This window comes from Halichoeres trimaculatus, unplaced genomic scaffold, assembly GCF_033239565.1.
Source record: "Halichoeres trimaculatus isolate MK-OKI-2021-1 unplaced genomic scaffold, fHalTri1.1 fHalTri1_scaffold_5, whole genome shotgun sequence".
NCBI lineage: Eukaryota > Metazoa > Chordata > Actinopteri > Labriformes > Labridae > Halichoeres > Halichoeres trimaculatus.
The window spans coordinates 12,415,066-12,433,617 of NW_027437183.1; the positions used below are offsets into that span (position 1 = coordinate 12,415,066).

General features: G+C 40.7%; 2 protein-coding genes across 3 annotated transcripts; both read right to left on the bottom strand.

Annotated features, from left to right (window-relative positions):
• Nucleotides 1-259: 259 nt before the first annotated feature.
• LOC141790906 (UDP-glucuronosyltransferase 3A1-like) lies at nucleotides 260-3,723 on the bottom strand. Its single transcript, XM_074671061.1, has 10 exons — nucleotides 3,642-3,723; nucleotides 3,312-3,413; nucleotides 3,074-3,194; nucleotides 2,743-2,906; nucleotides 2,367-2,531; nucleotides 2,062-2,270; nucleotides 1,697-1,842; nucleotides 1,453-1,538; nucleotides 683-902; nucleotides 260-598 (listed from the first exon to the last, which is right to left on the bottom strand). The coding sequence occupies exons 1-10, from the start codon at nucleotides 3,721-3,723 to the stop codon at nucleotides 322-324; spliced, it is 1,572 nt and encodes a 523-aa protein (XP_074527162.1). The 3' UTR covers nucleotides 260-321.
• A 1,169-nt stretch (nucleotides 3,724-4,892) lies between these two features.
• Nucleotides 4,893-18,253, bottom strand: spef2 (sperm flagellar 2). Of its 2 annotated transcripts, none has more exons than XM_074670307.1 (39): nucleotides 18,078-18,253; nucleotides 17,507-17,609; nucleotides 17,127-17,379; nucleotides 16,860-17,030; nucleotides 16,438-16,587; nucleotides 15,480-15,556; nucleotides 15,172-15,382; nucleotides 14,850-15,038; nucleotides 13,855-14,042; nucleotides 13,226-13,397; nucleotides 12,856-13,078; nucleotides 12,645-12,715; nucleotides 12,502-12,529; nucleotides 11,717-11,757; nucleotides 11,403-11,506; nucleotides 11,005-11,243; nucleotides 10,794-10,875; nucleotides 10,556-10,710; nucleotides 10,254-10,460; nucleotides 10,028-10,131; nucleotides 9,807-9,934; nucleotides 9,544-9,682; nucleotides 9,316-9,450; nucleotides 8,989-9,122; nucleotides 8,811-8,879; nucleotides 8,604-8,685; nucleotides 8,257-8,316; nucleotides 8,048-8,177; nucleotides 7,826-7,951; nucleotides 7,588-7,726; nucleotides 7,318-7,390; nucleotides 7,026-7,182; nucleotides 6,830-6,936; nucleotides 6,508-6,690; nucleotides 6,255-6,347; nucleotides 5,877-6,047; nucleotides 5,517-5,732; nucleotides 5,207-5,329; nucleotides 4,893-5,104 (listed from the first exon to the last, which is right to left on the bottom strand). In XM_074670307.1, exons 1-39 carry the CDS (start codon nucleotides 18,133-18,135, stop codon nucleotides 5,039-5,041), a joined length of 5,157 nt encoding a protein of 1,718 aa, XP_074526408.1. In that variant the 5' UTR covers nucleotides 18,136-18,253; the 3' UTR covers nucleotides 4,893-5,038. The 2 variants fall into 2 exon arrangements, with proteins under 2 accessions (XP_074526408.1, XP_074526407.1); XM_074670306.1 differs by having other exon boundaries at nucleotides 12,463-12,529.
• Nucleotides 18,254-18,552: the final 299 nt, after the last annotated feature.

Below are 18,552 nucleotides of genomic sequence, written 5' to 3' on the forward strand. Positions count from 1 at the left end.
GAGGGTGGAGGGCAGGACACTTGGCATGAGGGCTACTCCACTTAAGTGAGAATGGAAATACAGAAAGTAAAAAACAAGAACTTATTGTGAAAAGCAAAGCTGAGCGACAGTGTTAACAGCTTAGCAAAGGTTTTATGAGTTAATATTCATGAATGCTAACATAAGAATCAATTTTCTTTTACATTTTTAATCTCCTTTCAGCTTCTTAGCAGTTGTTTATAGAGTAAGCAGATTTTGTTTTTATCATAATGATGGGGAAATTACACAGTAAGTCAGACAAATGAGCACCACTGGATCTGAGGTGGAGTGAAGACAGAATGTTTAGTTCTGCTTTTCTATCTTTTTGTGTTTATCCTGATTATTCTTGTTCCTACACCAAGTCCAACAAAGAATCACAGGGCCGAGAAGTCCAAGCAGAAGAAGAAGCACCAAGTCCAGCAGGTATCTCTGGTACCATGGCTGCTCCAGTGATGCCGGCCTAAGATGTGTGCCACCCCCAGTGTGCAGGATGTGCTCCACCCACTGGACTAATCGCAGCGCTGGAGGGACAGGATGGGATTTGTGTATCCTGCTCAGGGACATGGCTGAAGACTTGAACCTAGGAAAGGTAAAATGATATTTATAAAAGTGTTGGACTGTATCCAAACATCTTTGTCCTCAAGTGGCTCATCCAGCGACATACCTTTTGTCTTGTATTAGTGTCTGAATGGTGGAGGTGAGCAGCTCTCTGGTGATGTGTGTGGGGTTGATGCAGAGGCCAAGTCCCTTTGTTTGAGCCCTCACAACATTATCAAACTGGTCCCCAAACAGGGGGATTGCCAGCACGGGAACAGCATGGTACACTGCCTGGAGCAGGCTGTTCTGGCCACCATGGGTGATAAATAGACGTGCTTTTTTGTGTCCTGGGGTAAAAAGAACAAAAGCATGGCGTTAGTACTGGGTGAAGAAAAGAGAGTGTTAAAGAGTTGTAAAGCCTGTTAAAAAAAGGACACCAGCCTTTAAAGGTGAAAGTATTAAAAATGCAAATCGATCACTACAGAGATCACTGTCAGAAAGAGGTGGTTGGCAACAGACAAGTTATTTCATTAACACCGTACAGCCTAATTGAAACAAAAAGAGAATGGTGTAAAGATCGCTCTTACTGAATTTGTGTCTCACTCTGTTTATACATCCAACAAGAGGAAAGCAGTTTATTTAATGCTTAAAGCAATCACTCATGTATTCAGTATTTCTCTAAACATTTTGCTGAGAATGATGCTGCAGTGCAGCAGGAACACTGCGTCCTTCTGCTGCACTTTCCTATCCCTTAATCCTCAGTGTCTGACAGGAATCTACTTTGAAATGACATTTTTTGGTCTTCAGTCAGACAATTGGGAATGCGTGGTATGAACAATCCTTCAAAATACCTAAGTGTAAAAAAGGGTAATTTTAAGAGGCACAGACTGATCCTACCCAAAAGGTCATTAAGAGGCAGCCAGTCCACCAGCCTGAGGTTGTGAGGTCTGTCCAGCTGAGATGGCCACTGCGTTTGGTCATATCTGCAGACACAGTACCACACTTACAGGAACTTACTAACTCATACATAAGACTGAAGAAGACCCACTTCCAAGTTTCCCCCAATTATGTGTACATAGCTATTTGTGATAAAGATAGTAAAAATGTTACCATCCATAAGTGAATCGTGCCATGCTCTTACCTCCAGAGCACACCCTGTGGGATCCTGGAGAAGCCAGCCACCAGCTCCTCAAGCAGAGGGTCCACAGAGACCGAGGAGACCATTGATCCCAGAGTGACAATTATAAAACCTTCATCTCCAAAACTGGAAATCCACAATGCAAGATCCTGAGAGACCAAAAGTGGATGTGAGCAGATGGGAGTATGTTCTGGGGGATTTATTGTGTTTACTAACCCATGAAGTGCAGAAAGAGATAGTTGGAAAAAAAGGGAGAATTTCAGAAAGATGCTGGAGAAGTGAAGCAGAGGGAAAGAAAGCAAGTTCATGTGAAATGTTTAAGTCTCACAAATGTGTGCAGATTATATGAATTAAGACTAAGAAGAGACCTGTTCTGGTGGCTTTGCTGGTTTATTAAGCAAACCTCCCACCAGCACAGTGTAAGGCATTAGAGGCTGTGGGAACTCCAGTGAAAAGTCTGTGTTGAAGGCCCAGAGTTCAGCTCCTTGATGCAGTTCTTCCAGTCCACCAGCGGGTGAGCCTGACTCAAGGTGGCGCTCAGCTACTTCTCTAAATGTCGACCATACACATTCCTGACCTATTACAAATACAACACCAACATTGTTGTTTTTACTGTATGTTGGAAGCAGACTGATGACATTTTAATGATGCATCTCTGTGTTTCACTCCTTACCTACAGGTGCCAGGAGGGAGTATAAGAGGTTCTTTGCACGTCCCCAGAGGTTCATGTGGTCAGACAGCTGGGAGCCAAAGACTGGGATGTAGGAAACTGGACTTGGGAGAGCAATGGACAGGGGACCATTCAGAGTGCCAGGATAAAAAGCTATGTAGCTGACACCTGGAGTAAATAAAAAGTTAAGTGCTTCAAACTTTTGAGCCACAGTTCAATAATTTTAAGTAGTTTCAACAATGATTCAAAAGCTTGTTAAACAATAATCACATAATGCTACACTGAGAGATATTGGACAACAAAGTTTTGCATCAATAAGAGTATAACTGTTGTTGTGAAATAAAACACAGTAACACAGTAACACAAACAAAAGATGTACCGAGTTTGCGTGCCAGGATGAAGGAGCAGGGATTAAAAGCATCAAGGATGGCGATGTCATAGAGTCCCTCCTGTAAGAAAGTTATCATCTCTCTATCCCCTAAAAGCTTGTCACACTGATAGGACAGGTGGCCAATGAAGTTCAGGAAGTTATTAAAAGTGTCCCTGAGGAAAAGGTAAAGTGAGAAAGATTAAGGTAAGAAGGGAACAGTTCAAGTCTGCTTTGGCGTCAAGTTTGAGTAATCAGATCAACAATTTTGAACAATTAAATGCAAAGACAATTTTTTTTTGTCTTATGTTACAACTAGAATAAAAAATGATTTGCTCAGTACCGTCCAAGGAAGAACTGTGTTTGTTGCTGCAGGAACCAGCCGTTGTAGTCTTTGATGTATTCCTCACCTAAAGACCAAGTGCTGGTCTGGTAACTATCTGAGCGGCCAACATAGGAGAAACCTGGACACAGCGTTTATGTACAATTGGATAAAAATGAGCAGGGATGGCACAGAAAGTTGTGGATACATATTCTGTAAATCTGTTTTTACATATGGGGTCCCTTTATGTTCAGTTTACCTGTAATAACTGGGTTGCCAAGTTGCAAGAGCATACGGACCTCATGGCCGCGCTGGTGCAGACTGTGAGAAATTTCATCCAATAACAAATAGTGGCTTCCTCCTGGAGAAATGGAGAAGAAAAAGTTCTGCGATATTACTGTTAGTAATGCTTATTGTCTAACGTGAGTTAGAGATTTATGTTAGAGACATTAAACCATATCTTTCCTTCAGTCAGTTCGTAACATATTTCAATTACTGTCATTCTTTATTCACCAGTCCACGTGTTTCCACTGCTGCTCTCTTACAGTTAGCTGAGACGACGTTTCACAGTAACAGCTCTACTACTCACCAATTAAACAGACAGTCAGGATCTTGGCACACTGAAGAAGTGGAAGAGCCAGAAGAGAAAACATCCAAAATACAATCCCCATGTTGTTTTTAGGGTACCACACACTGACCTGCAGCCAAAGTGCTCTAAAAATAATCATCCAACTCAAAAATGAGCTGTAATGAAAACCTTTTTTCTGTGAGCCTGAGAAAGTAAGTCCTCTTCTGTAACACAGGGATGGAGTTAGATCCTGGTGCAGATTGGTCCTAAAACAGAGAAGTGATCCAGAAAAATGGAACGTTTCTGATGCAAAATCAGCAAGAAAAAAAAAGAATATCTACAAAAAGTAGAGATAAAAAATACTTTTTAGAGAAATAATCTTTCTTTGCGTCTCAAAAATCTTCTTTTTTATCTCCCTTATTTTAGCAAAGCAAAAGATCCTTTTGTACAGTCAGCATTTCCAAATTTCAAATGGGGAAATCCCAAATCCTTTTTAGAGTGTCTTGGATGTTTCCTCTACGCTTTGCCTGGCAACGAATGGCAACAGAGGTGCAGATTTGTTCCGTATTCATAACATTTTGGAAGCTATTCTGGGTGTATCAATCTGCCTGTATGACACATGTGAAAGCCTGTTTTCTCCAAAAGTCAGACACCGAGAAGTCCAGGAGCCCTGGTTCAGCAGTGATAATTAAAGGGAGGGAAAGAAAGGGCGGTGGGTCAGGGGGAGTGGGGTGTTCCCCAAGCCCTTCCTGTATCAAATTAGACAATGTTAACATGAGTTAACCCCCTCTGTTAATAAGTACAGGACGGCTCTGATCAATGAAATCAAAGACACGTGTCATCTATACTTAAATGAACTTAATAACACATAAATGATTGGTTGTATCTTGGGGACAATAAATTGACTTTATTTATCGCTCCCCTTATTTACTTCCTCTTTTTTTCTAAACAGCATACACACTAACTTGATTGGTTGAGGATGCCCTGGCAGGCAGTTGCTGGCAAGTCAGGCTTGACATGTAGGTTATCCTGGACAATGCACTCATTGTAGCTGCGACCAATGCTTTTCTGTGTCAGGGAGGTCATTAGAAAAACAAGTCAGTCAGAAAAACTGCTGGAGTGTATCAGAAAAAAAATCGGAGTAAGAGAGGTCAATCCCGCCATCATTGATGTTATTGTTGTCTATTTAGTGATGCTCTCCTCCTGACCTCCAATCTGCTCCAAACATCTCCGCTACAAACATACAGCAACAAGTCACACTCGCAAGTCGGTTTATTCAAACACTGCAGCGCAGTTCATTACACACGTGAGCAGATGTTTTATACCTAAAAGTAAACAGTGTTTAAAAATATTGTGTTCTTATAGGAAAGAGGTCTCTGTGGTGCAGACAGCAGCATAGACGCTGTGAGTCTTTTTCTTTAGGAAAGTGTGAGGCTGGTAGCTTCTCCATCCTCAGGTTGGGGAAGTAGTATACTATGAAAGTTCTGAAAGAGAGAAAGAAAGAGTGTGAGAGAGAAACTGAAGGGCATGATGGCAAATGGTCTGGAAGTTAAGAAGGAGAGAGGAGAGTCTACATTGTGACTTACGACAAGCTGGTGCTGTGTGGAGGTCTCCATCAGCTCCTGGATGAAAGGATGCTTAGAGAGAATGGAGAAGGGGACAAAGTCCTCTGCTTCGTGGCCCAGCTCTCTGAACACATTCACCAGTTTCTAGAGGCCAGCAGAAAAAAACAGCAGAACATTGATGGATGAGTTTCATTTGAATGTTGTGCTTCTTAATTGAGCATTGAAAACACATTTCTGAGACAAAACCATACTGCCAATTTAATGGAAAAAAATGTTCTAGTAATTTTTTTCATTCACCTATTTCCTTTAAAATTGAACTTTTAGGCTATACCTCAGAGTACTCCTCCTGACTCAGGCAGCTGGAAGGAATAGGGGGGCCATCTTTCATCTTGGTGAGTTTATGGCAGACGACTGCAAGGAGGGCAGAGATGGACACTCCTTGCTCCTCCAGCACACTGCTTGATGCACTCAGATGAGTCTCTTCTCCCTTGTTTTCATCATTAAGGTCTGGGGAGCTTAGCTCTGTAGCCTCTATACTGGTCATGGACTGTAAAGACAACATGAGTTGGTATCCCTGTGCTGAAGTGTAGAAATTTGCACATGCTGTCACAAAGTCAAAAAGACAAAAAAAAAAAAAAAGAACCCCACAGCCATCCATTTCTCTTTTTTCATTGAACTTCATTTTACTCACTTTGACAAGTTGTCCTGTTGATGTGTGTTGGAGGTGATGTCCTGACACTATGCTGAGTGCTCTGATGAAGCCCTCCTTGGGGTTCAGGTCAGCTGCAAAGTACTGCAGCATGCACAAATAGTCCAGTTGTGGAGGAGAGGTGGAGTGGTCTGCAAACAGCTGGAAAAAAAACTAAGAAAAAAATAGAGCCAAGGTTATAACTGAATAAGTGGTCCAGTTTGTCTAAAGGTGCAATATTGATAAGACTTAATGGTTTTTTCTTTGAGAGGTTGACAGCATAACACCTGTTTTTCTCATGAATTTGTGACTCTTTTTTATTGATTTTAAGGAATAATAAATGTTTATGTTGACTTAAGTAGTCAAGCATTGCAGGTTTACCTTGTGAAGGTTAGCTAGACGATCATAAGGTAGAGGTTCAGAGGGGTCTTCAGGGACAGGCTGTGGGCTCTCTTTGGAAAACCAAAACTCCGTCTGCAGAGAAAAAGACAGATAATGTCTTCCAAAGCTATAGCTGTATACCGCTGAAAATGCACAATAACTACCCCAAGTATTTTTATTAGATTGAGTCAAGAAACAGCGAACTCTGATCAGAGTATCAGAAACAGTTGGATTTGTGTGTATGGAGACAAACCTGTTGGTAATGTTCCTCATTTATGAAGCCTTTGTTGCTGGTATCTGCTGGTTTGAAATGTTGTAGCACCTCCAGAAGCTGTGTTAGTGAGGGGATTGGCCAAGGGAGGGCAGCGCTGAGCAGAAACCGACGCCAGTCTATCAGCTCATGGTCGTCTGTTAGCAGAGATAAAATCTCCATCCACTGGGGATAGGACAGAAAAAGACAACGCTCCTATTTTGGACTATGTCTGACTTGTTTGAATTAAGCACATTATGACAGTACAGAGTAAAAATCAGATGTGTTTTAAACTTTTTTTTTTATTGTCATTATTTAATCATACCTGTGTTTTATTCTTCTCAAGCCACAGACGAGGCAAGGAGTTCATGTCCATGTTAACAGAGATGATATCCATAAGCATACTTGAGAACTCAGAACTGGGTATGAGGCCTGAAAAGCAGAGAATAAGCATGGACAAATGTCAGGGAAGCAGCTATCAGGGACCAAATAATACCTCTAACTATCTCCCTTGTATTCACCTGAAGGAGCAATGGAATAAAACTGTTGGTAGAATGCTTCTAATTGAGTGATGGTGGGGGTTGACTGTGTTGGTTGCTCTAGAGGAGGTGGACGTGGAGGGGGCGCTGGGCTGGCCACCATGTTACAATCCTCATTCAGGTAGAAGTCTGTACATTCCTGGACAAGAGAGTATTGGGAGACTTGAAACAGAGACACTCAGGTGGAAGACGTCAGATTTGATCTTACAGTAACTCTGTAACTATATAAATAAACAATAACTGTATTAATAAGAGTTTTAAAGTTCATACATACCAGCACTAGCTCTTTCTTCAACTTAGCACCAGTCTCTATGTGGTGGCGAACAACTTCTGTCAGCTGGTCAATACTTGGAAAAGCAAACAGGATACAGATTTAGATAAAATGGCTTAAATACACAACATTCAGCTCATTCTCAGCAGTGCATGAATGAATGAATGAATGAATGAATGAATGAATGAATAAATGATATCTTTAATATCTTAGGATGCACACATAGCTGGAACCATCTACCATACATGAACACACCCTCATTCTGTTCCATACCTCTTCATTTCTGCGACAAAGTGCGCTTGTAACCACTTCTCCATGCTGCTAAAGGTCTGTTCTGCTCTGCTGTGCAGGGAGTGTAGCACCACCAGACCATGACCTTTCACCAGAGCAATGCGCACTTTTGCTGCATTCTCTGGAAAAACACACACATGCATTCAGTAAGACAAGGGAACAATGCATGCTGACTTTACTGTGATGTAAAAGTGGTAGTTGTGCAGGTGTTTGTGCATACCCTCATGACCCAGTGCAGCCGCATATTCTTTATGTATCTTGTCTTTAACTTTCTCTGCATGACTCTTCTTTGTGTTTTTGGCTTCAGCGGGTGCAGGGCTGGGTGCTGGAGGTGGGGTTGGTGGACCTGCAGGAATAAGTTAATGATTAAGATGCTGGGGAACATTGGTGCATGCTAGATAAGACCTCAACATTATTTTCGAATTCTCTAACAACAACTCGCCTTTTGTTTTTTTTGACGACTGCTTCCTATTTTCCTTTTTCTTTGCACTTGCAGGGGCCTTTGGTTTTTCCTCTTCTGGTGGTTTCTCCTTCTGCTCCTTTGTCTCCCCCTGGTGGCCTTCTGCTGACACCTACAAACAAGTACCATCCAGGTAATATGTTTTGTACTATACTATATGATCATTGAAATTCTTAAACAGAGAGTATTACCAGTTTGCTGATAGCTGCCAAAGCCTCTTCGTAATCAGAGATCAGTTTTTCATGAGGTGGCTAGAGTTGGCAATAAAAAGAGTTAATATAACACCATTGATATTTGGATAAAAATATCATAACACTTAGAAGCTAATCTTAAAAGCTGGACTTCAGTTTATTAAAAAATACATTGAACTAATTCACTAGAAGTAACTTTCCTATCTGAAACAAATAAAATATAAAGATAGCAGAGTGTTTAATTTAATAAGCAGTTATCCTGAAGATTGGAGTAGATTCTCTGATGGCTAGGAAAACTTGAGAAACATAGAAATAAAACTAAGGCAGGAAATCTGATGTGACATAACCTTGGCAGGTTCTGTCTGTCCCTCGCTTGTCATCTCAGACGTTTCCCCAGAGGAGTCACGACATCTTGGAAGAAAAGGAACACTGGAGCAGAGGATGAAATTTGTAAACGTGTGGATTTCTTTTAAGTGTAAATAGGAAACATCCAGTTTATCTTTGAAACACACGCAACGTCAGGGAACATTGGTGTACTGGAGATTCTTTCTTACAATTTGCTTTTCAGCTTGAGCTCCTCGTCATCTGTCTGCTCACACACACTTGTGTCCTCTGGCTCAGTGCTGTTAGCCAAAAAAACATCATTACGTGAAGTAATTTCCTTAAAATATTAAAAATGTTCTAATTCTAATATCATATTGATTTATACGGTTGTGATTGTGCGTGTCTTGCCTCTGATCCGGATCCTTGTCCAGTAGTGGGATGCAGACAAAGTTTGAGGGTAGCGCAGGCAGCACTTGTTTGTACATACGCAGATAGTAGACTTTTAAGATACGGAGTGTTTCCTGGAAACGGTTCAACTCCACCTACACAACCCAGACAAACTGAGATTATATTTTCGATACTGACTGGTCATGTGGGATTCAAAAAAGCCAACAAGGGAGAATGCAGGCATGGATTACACAGCATGAATAGAAAAATCTTCGTCTTATATACTGATGAATGAAAACACACAAAAACAATTATATGATTAAGTCCAGCAAACTTTTTGAAAGTGACCTGCATGAGCACAGAGTGGTTGTTGATAAGGACAGCACTGTGGTCCTCAAGCCAGCTTTTCTCCAGGGCAGCCTTCTCTTGCTCATCTTCCTCCTTCCGCTTATCACTGATGTCCCACAAACGTTCTCGCAGTTCCTGAACACATTCACAATATCTTAATATATTAAATGTTTTCAATTTAAGCAGTTTAAGAATATTTGTGTTGCATTATTCCACAAAAATGTTTACATCCAGTCTAAGGTGCAGCTCTGCTTTGGTATCCTCGTCTCCTCTGATATCATCAGCAATGCTGTTGAAGTCTTTCTGCCACTGAGACACTAACTCCTGCTTCAAGTCTGGACGCTCCAAGTAAAGTTTAAACTCCTCTCTAAAGATACAAAGAAAAAATGAAAACTTAAAAAGTTATAAAAGTGAACATAATACTGAACAACTAAACCAATTGTGAAGCTAAACGGATGAAAGATGCTCAAACTGCTTCAGGAGCTGAATACCTGATGTTGTACAGGTGATGGTCAATAATCGTGCGTTGTAAGCGCAACTGTTGCATCACCATCTTTATGTTGTTCACATAAGAATTACACACTACATCCCAGTGTGAGCACAGGTACTCTGAGACATCCTGGAGGAAGAAGATGAAGTGATGAAAAGACAGTGGGCTAGGTGATATTGTAACTGATGTCAAAAGAGTGTCAAATGTAATATTAATGCGTACAGGAGGAAGGGGTTCATCCACATAGACCCACGTGGATGGACCAGGGAGGTGTGAGGCAGAGTCTTTATTGGTCAGTGAAGATGTGGATGATTTTCGAGAGTGTCCTGTTTATTGGCAAGAGGAAGGGTAAAAAAAATTTACTGAAACAAACATATTTTTATATTTCAAATATTCATAAATATGACCTGTAAACCTGATTGAACTGACAGACAGTTAGTCCAGTCACCTCTGGGGGAGCTGGGGTTGGATCTGGAAAGGGACTTCACTCGGTGTGTTTTTTCCCCTTTGAGACTCGAGCAGGAGTCTAAGGGACCCAGATCCTTCTCTGTGTTGGCTGGTGATCTGTCACCAGGTGAAGGTGTGGCAGAGGAGAAGGACTCGAAGGCTTTCCCACTTCTCAGCATTTCATCTACGGCTTGAGAGGTGACACAAGCTAATGAAGCAGATGTAGAGAAACAGTGAGTTAACTTTTGAATCCAGGAGAATGAATATAGTGCTGCTCCTCAAACTAAAACCACAACTAGTTACCTTCCTGTCTTTGCAACATAATTTGCAGCAGGGCAGACTCCACTCTCTTGTAGAGCTCCTCCTCATCAACATCTGCATCAACTCGGACTAAAATGTTTTGTTTTCCACCAAACCATTTCTCTAGTTTTGGCCAAGTGTCCTGGAAAGCTGAGATCCTTTAAAGAGGCCAGGGAGGGAAACATTAGAGACACAGACATGTAACATTGTCAGAAAGCTTCCCTTTTTATTCTCTGTCTACCTGTGTGATGTCTGTGCCTGGTACGAGGTGCTGTCTGTGGAATGGGAGGTTGTTGCAGGAGCTTCTGTGTCCACACAATGTTCTGTTGCAGAAATAGGAAGAAAAAGCAGCGGTAAAATACAACTTATGTTTATTTGCTAAGTAATCTCTTTGTTCTAATCTAGTCCAATAATAATTCTTAGATGTCCAAAGATAACAGAAGACAACATACCCAGACCACGTCTGACCAGACTCTCATCAGGGACATCTAGCAGCAGGGCCAGGTCCAGAACAGGAGCAGGGGCTGAATGTGTTTTTGGAAGATCAGGATCAACAGCAAGGTTTGTTCTGCTGTGTACATAATCATTTCCTGGGTCCACAGATCCACCTAGGGCTTTCTCCAGCAGGTGGGCCTGAGTGATGTCTGCTGGAAAGCCATCCAGGATCCAACCTGAGTGAGCTGGAACCTTTCTAGTACAGACAACAGAAACTACATCACCAAGAGTACTCCCAAATGATGACTTTGAGATTTTATTTGTATACAGCAAACAGATACAACGATAGACTTTAATTTCTATTAAACATAATTAGATATAAAGTATTTTATAACGATACAGATTTTGTGCTCACCTGATGGCTTCTACTATAATGTTCACTAATAGCTCATTAGGAATGACGTTGCCTTTCTTCTGTTCTTGTTCTGCAGCTGCCCCCAGCATGGCCCGGGTAGACAACTGTAAAAAAAAGCGACACGTGAAAGCAAGATTTTCATTCTAACCAGGTGCACTAAGTTTTACAATAAAGACAAAATATTGATCATAACAAGCAGTCAAAACTACCTTGTGAGAAAAATTCAAGATTTGTGAGCAATATAAATTCACTTCACGTTACGCTGTGTGCAAATAAACATAAAATAAAATAAGAAAATAACAAAAATCACTTACTTTTATACTGCTTTCATTACATTTCTCTTGACTTTCAAGATCTGGAGAAAGCAGATGTGTTTGAATCATCATAAGCTGTTACATTTTTTTTACAAGCAGTGTGTTGTGTAAAACAGTCCAGAGTAGGGTATGTAACGATGCATCGCAAGACAGTTAAAAATTGATACAAATGTGGGAAGATTCAAATCGGCTGAGATAAATGAAATAAAAAATTAAATGTAATGCCGTACTTCAACAGCAGAGGGCTGTTTTTCCTTAAAAAACTGCAACATGTAAATCCTAAACCAGGAACACATGCAAACCTGAGATTTTTTATTTAAAGAGATATCGTTTATTTGTATTTTTTTTAATTACTTTGATGTGAGATTTTTTTTTTAAGTCTTTTTGTTTAATTATTTATTTTTTTGTTTTTCAAGATGATTTCATGAAAATTGTTTCAGAGAATTAAATAGGGAATTCTCTTTAATTTGTTAAAAGTATAAGAAAATATATTATGTAGTTTATATGCATTTAAATATATTTGTGTGAGTGTGTGTTTTGAATTGTGCATGTATTGCTTGATTTGTATTTTGCAGTTGCAGAAATAACTTAAAGGATCTTTTTCAGTTATAGTTTGCCTGCAAGCTCATTCAATTAAAAAAAATTGCGACTACATCGCATCATTAACCCAGTTTCGAAAATCGTATCGAATCATAATCAGAGTGTATCATTACATCCTTAGAACAGAGTCAATACATGCAACTAACCAGGGGTCAGTGATGTTGAGGATGTGCACTGTTTCTCACCCTGGCGCTCCTCCTGCTGCTCTATCACCTGTAAACGTATTTAAAAGTTGAGGGTGTTTCATTTTTAATTTCATTTCAATTTTATTTAGCATGGTGAAAGTTAGTAGAGAAGCTCTTGTGCTATTGTGCTGAATCTTCCTCACCTCTTCATTCCTGTAGGCACTCAGTGCCTCTTCAATCAGTGTGTCCACAGCTAATACATGGATTCCATGAGCTAAGGTAGAAAACAACGAGCTTACTTAGCCATACGTTATGTTTTATATTCATTGTTGGTTTATAATTTATTAGTTGATGATACATTGTGATAGCATATATGTTGCATCAGTATGCTGGACTTGCATGCCATGTGTGTACCTTGGGCAATCTTGGACAGGCAGGAGGACTTGCCAGAGCAAAACTTGCCCAGGACACAAGCCTTAAGATTAAAGTGAGGGAAGGAAGGCGAGGTTGGTTCCATAACAGGTGGATTTACAATGTTCCTCAGCCGCTGAACAACATGCCCCAGAATGTTGTTGTTGGTCGGGGGTAATTTGGTCTCCCCTGCTTCCTCTGGCCACGCCCACTCACCTACCATGTTCTGGTAAAACAACACATGACTCAGACAGAGGATCTTCCAAAATGATGAGGCCCAGTTGAGAAAATCAAAATGCATATATGCAAAAAAAAAAAAATGCGGGCACACACACACATATTTTAAATCACTGCAGTGGTGCTTCTGACTCACAGTGTATTCATCATAGTCCTGGTTTTTGAGTATCTCCTGCTTCTTAATCTCTACAGGGTCTAATGGGGGTGAGAATTCAAACCCTGGTAGCTGGCCCTTCATTGGCTCATAGAGAGGCAGACCACTGAACAGCAGTTCCTTCCACTCTCTCATCAACTTCTGTGGAATCAGCCTGAACATAAAAGGAGACAAAAATGTGAGGAGGAAAAGCTAGACTGAACCAAGGTGAGTTTAAAATAACTCTGAAAAAGTGTCCATCTTACTATGAAAATAAGAGCCAGGTAGCTGCGTATAAATAGGTGTAAAGGTTATCTGTGGGGCTGTGCATGTACAAGGCCTTTAAGCGTTAATTATGGTAAGAAGCAGACAGGTTGTGTAAATCTCCTGGTTTTATTAGATCACTGATCAGCTGTACAGAACTGCTTTTGATATAACCTTTAAATCCCAAGTTGAACTCACTCTGACATTAATAGTGAAAAATAATACTTTGTATACTAAGAGACAGTTTCTACAACACGTTTTGGATGTCCGACTCTGTCTTGATAAAAAGCAAGGGGCCTTTCTGTAGATTTTAGTTGCATATTGTCTAAGTCTTTTTACTGCATCAGCGAAAGCAATGTGTTACGTACTTCCCAGTGAGCAGTCGATATTCTCCAATCTTGGTGGCCAAGTCCACCATCTGCTCCACAATGTCCTTGCAGATTGTAAAGTGCTTCTCGTATTTCCTCTGAGCTCGCTCGACAGCAATTCTGCCACAGTGCTCAAGCTCCTTTCTGATCTCCTCTGCACCCTCCAACTTAGCCTGCCGAGCTGAAGCCTGTACAAGGCCCCGGATCAGAAAGATGGAATGAGTAAGGAAAAAAAATACATAAACGGTTCTGCTTTTGAGCAAAATAAATAAATGATTTTTTTGTATGTAATACCAGCTTAACTTTGTGTTTATGTGGAAAGTACATACAAAGATTTACAAAATAACAACTTTAGTGGCTTACACTCATAGAATGCTGCTGAATAAAGGACAGGAGGACTTTTAATGATTGTTAACCAGTGTATAAATGAACTAGATTGTTGACAGAGACAACATCAATAATACTCCAATTATTCTTTGACACCTATGATCATTTGGTCACTATATCCCCCCAAATGACCGCCTAATAGGCTAAGACTTTATGCCACAACAATGTGCTCAGAGGTAAACAGAACACTACAGCATGACCACACCACATAGATAGCATCCATCTATCCATTAGCGACACTGCTTATCCTGAGGAGGTGACCTGAGGGAGGCTGGGGTCAATATGTTAGCAGGGACCAGCTGTGTTGTAAAATTAACACTGAAATCATGGTGTAGAACAATTTTCATCTATAAGAATCTGTTCTTTTCCTCTAATTCAACCAGGCTTCTATTTTATTGGTGTGATCCCTGTAAAGACAGAAAAAACAAACATACATTCCTATCCCTCTGAGGTGCTTCTACTATACCAGCAAATACTCTGTTGACACCAAAAAAGCTGCTGAAATCCACCTTTTTCTCTCTCCCTGTATCACACCACTATCACTCATACAGCCTAATACAAAGTGATAAGAGAGAGGATTTTCTTCTTCCTTATTTGTCCTATCTCACCGCCTCCCTCTCCAGAGCCTCATGGAAGTCCCTCTCTCTTCGCTGCTGGTACTGCTGCTCTCTGAACAGGCGGTTCTCCCGGATCACCTCCTTCTGCTTACGCATCTGGAGGAGCTGAGTTGCCAAACGTCGCTCCTGCTGGGTCTGACGTGTCAGACGCTCCACTAGCTGATCCTCTCGCCGCGCCTCCTGCAGGGTGAAGCAGTTTGCAGCTCATGTAATGGATTTGGATTAAGATACTGAAAATGATGTATTTTGGTAGATTTTCCAGATTAAAGAAACACAATAACAAATGGAAAAAAGAACAGATCCTGAGTTTCACCTCCTGAGCTTCATGGGCCTTTAGCTGCTCCAACAAGAATCTGTCTCGTCTCTTCTCTCTCTGCTCACGAGCCAGAGCGCTCTCCTCTAGCCTCTGGCGTATATCCTGTATATATTTGCTATTGGACTGTAGAACCAGCTTAGTTCCACTCCCAGGGACCTCATAGCCATGGCTGCTGCCACCAAGGGGATCTCCAGAGAAAGGCTGTCCACTAGAATTTAAAAGGTACTTTTTGTTTCAGTATATGGCACCAAGAAGATCAATATGGCATGAATTTGGAAACATCATAACAACACATTTTCTCTCACCTTGAGGAGGAAGAAAAGCTGTAAGGAGCCACTTTTTTCCTGTTTGTCTCAAACTGGGCTATTTCAGTCTGAACTCTCTGTAAACAAAAATAGATAGTAGTTACAATAAGAGTGACAAATAGCTAATTTTAACCCTTTGTTTTTAATTTGGTTACAATGCACATGTTGCAAATGTTCAGCAGGAAATCCAATACTTTGTTTCTTGTCAGACTTGTTGATTGCTTGTCATATACTACAGGGGTAGCACCATCTGCAGAACATTTTGTGGCAGAAATACCAGTAAATCTGGGATATCTCATGGAAATACTTAACAGCGAAATGGAAACTATGTTCTTTGGGTAAACAGTGACTGGTGTTGAGCAATAACAAGTTATCTGTTTTGATAAGACTTTGGGATATCCTGTATATTAAGGTGAAAACAAAACTGAACAAAGCCAGTGTGCGAGTTCAGACAGGCAACTCAGGCTACAGTCGTTTCACACTCAGCATGTTTCATTTCCCGACACTGATAAAGGTATCCTCCAACTTCTGCAAGGTTTCCAGTCACCCCCTCTGCCATTTCCCCCTCTGTCATTTCAACTCTTCCCAGAACTACTTCTGAGCTTTAACTTTAGCTCCACCACCTCCCTGCTGGATTTGGCTATGGGCTTAAATGCTGAAGTCATCATGCTTCAGATTTTAGCATGTAAAATAAATCTTCAAAGAGTGGTAAAGCCAGGGCATAGCCACATAACAGGACTTGTTCGTGTACTTAATATTCCTGGTTAGATCTTTTTTTGATATATAACAAATAGACTTGAATAAAGAAAGCATCTCTAGGGATTTCTGCTCAGAATTAAACCCTGTCATCAGCAGGCTTCATCACCCATTAACACTCTGACCATGTGTCAGCAAGTTAAAAATAAACAATGATCCCCTCTGTGGGTTGGGAATCAGTCAAATTTGTTTTTTATCACACCTGAGCTTGTTGTTCTCTGCGTAGCTGCTGATGTTGTCTCTTCTTTGGGTTGAGCTGTGAAGTGTAGGGAGGTGGCCTGGGCATCTGGACAACGGCAGGCTGCTTGTAAGTCATGATGCTGTTGTGCTTTGTTGGCTGACACACCCGCAGCTGCAAAGTACACAGTTCCACACTGTCAGTTTCATTTGCGATCCTTAACTCCATCAGCTATCATGTATATATTTTTTTTATTTACACACACATCCCACAGTGGGTGTTGGATCAAAACATTTAGCATAACAATAAGCACAAAAGATCAGCCCATTAGTGTATGTTTACTAATAGAAACTCTGTGCTAAATAAAGCCCTCAGCAGGAGCTTCCTGGTATGCAGATCTTTATTCTTTTTCTCATGTTTAACATTTGTATTACCCTCTTTAGTACCTTCTCATTATTCAACATCCTCTTCTCATCCTGCCCTTTCACTGGTCTGGTTTGCTGGATAGGATGAGTCATCATAGACCTCTCACTCAATTGCTGGTGTTTCTCTTCATAGTGCTCAGAAATTTTCCGCAGCTTCAGCTCAGCATCACGCTTTACCACCTGATGCAGCCGCTATATATAAAAGAAACAAGTAAGGTGATTGGAAATGTGTTGTTATAAATACTGATTATACACATGGTAAATAAACATCCAATAACCCAGCCTTACATCAGAGTAGATCTCATGCTCTTTTTTATGCAGGCCAGTAGTGGCTGCAGGCTGCATGATTTCCATCACTGTCCCGCTGATTTCTGCTTTCTTCTTCTTTTCCAGTGAGATATAGAGTTGGTAAAGAAGGCGTGTGGCAACACCCTGCTTCTCCTGCATCAGGTCCTGGGCTGTGTTTATGTCAAAGGAGATTCCCAGTAACTGAAGCGTAGGCTCAAGGCGGGTGAAATTGTTCAGTTTGGAGATGGAGGTGCTGTAAGACAAGGTGTAATTAGCTTTAACTATTAAGAGGACTCAAAGTTTGCTGGAAAACTAAGAAACACAAAAAACAACAGTAAAGAGCATTAATACACAAGAAAAGGGTGGGAGAAAGAACTTACTCTTTCTTCATAAACATACTGAAGTCATTCTGCAGCTGGTATTTGTGCAGAACCTCCCCAATGAGATAACCACTAGAGAAATTCTTTGCAAAGGTTTTTGGATCTGTGAAGACAAACAAAAAATCATTTGCAGACAAAAAACATTTTCTCAACACATTATCATCTGGTTCTGCTGTTTACAGTGAACATCTTTTGGTAATCTATTAAAGTTTGTTATCTAAAATGGCATAAACTATTGTTGTACTATGTTGAGTAAAGGCTGACTAATTTTTAGACTAGTAACCTAATCAAAGAAGAATGCACTTTACTTCCTAATTGTGTCAGGTTCTTCTCTACAACACTCCCTCAACGTTACCAATTCACATACCTCGACTAAAGGCATGTTAATTTAGGTTATTAACCATTGACAAGTTAGTTTAAAACAGGCATCACACTACCATCCTTAAAAATTCAAACGTATTTTGGGAGACTCAGACCAAAGCAAACACAGATCCCATGATTCTAAATAACGAGTAACCGATATAGCATGATATAGCTAGCAGGTATACGCAGTAACTGAAGTCACACTTACCAACAATCTTTGACAGCCGGAGCTCTTCATTTAACCACCTGCACAATATATCCGACATATTTCTTATTTATCTCTTAACTTACACAAATGCCATCAACTAATTTCCATATTAGGTGGTACGGTAGGAGTCTTTAGCTCTCTAATATCGACTGAAAATGATGGAAACGCATAGTAGACCCTTGCGAGTCACTGTTGTCATGGTGACACGTCAACTGGGTTGCCCTGCGTGATCCACGAGGGCACTCAAGGGAGCGGGCGGGCCTGGCAGGTCCCAGATCAGCTTTGCTGTCTGAACGCAGACAGAACAAGGAGCACACTAAGAACAAACCGATCCAAATCCCGTTTTATTTTACTTCTCAGAACGTCATGGGGGACGGTAATATTTTTAGCAACACTTGACCTCAGCTTTTCTCCACCAATTACTGAAAAAAACAACCAAGTTGCATGAAGTTATTGTGCATAAATTAAAGCATAT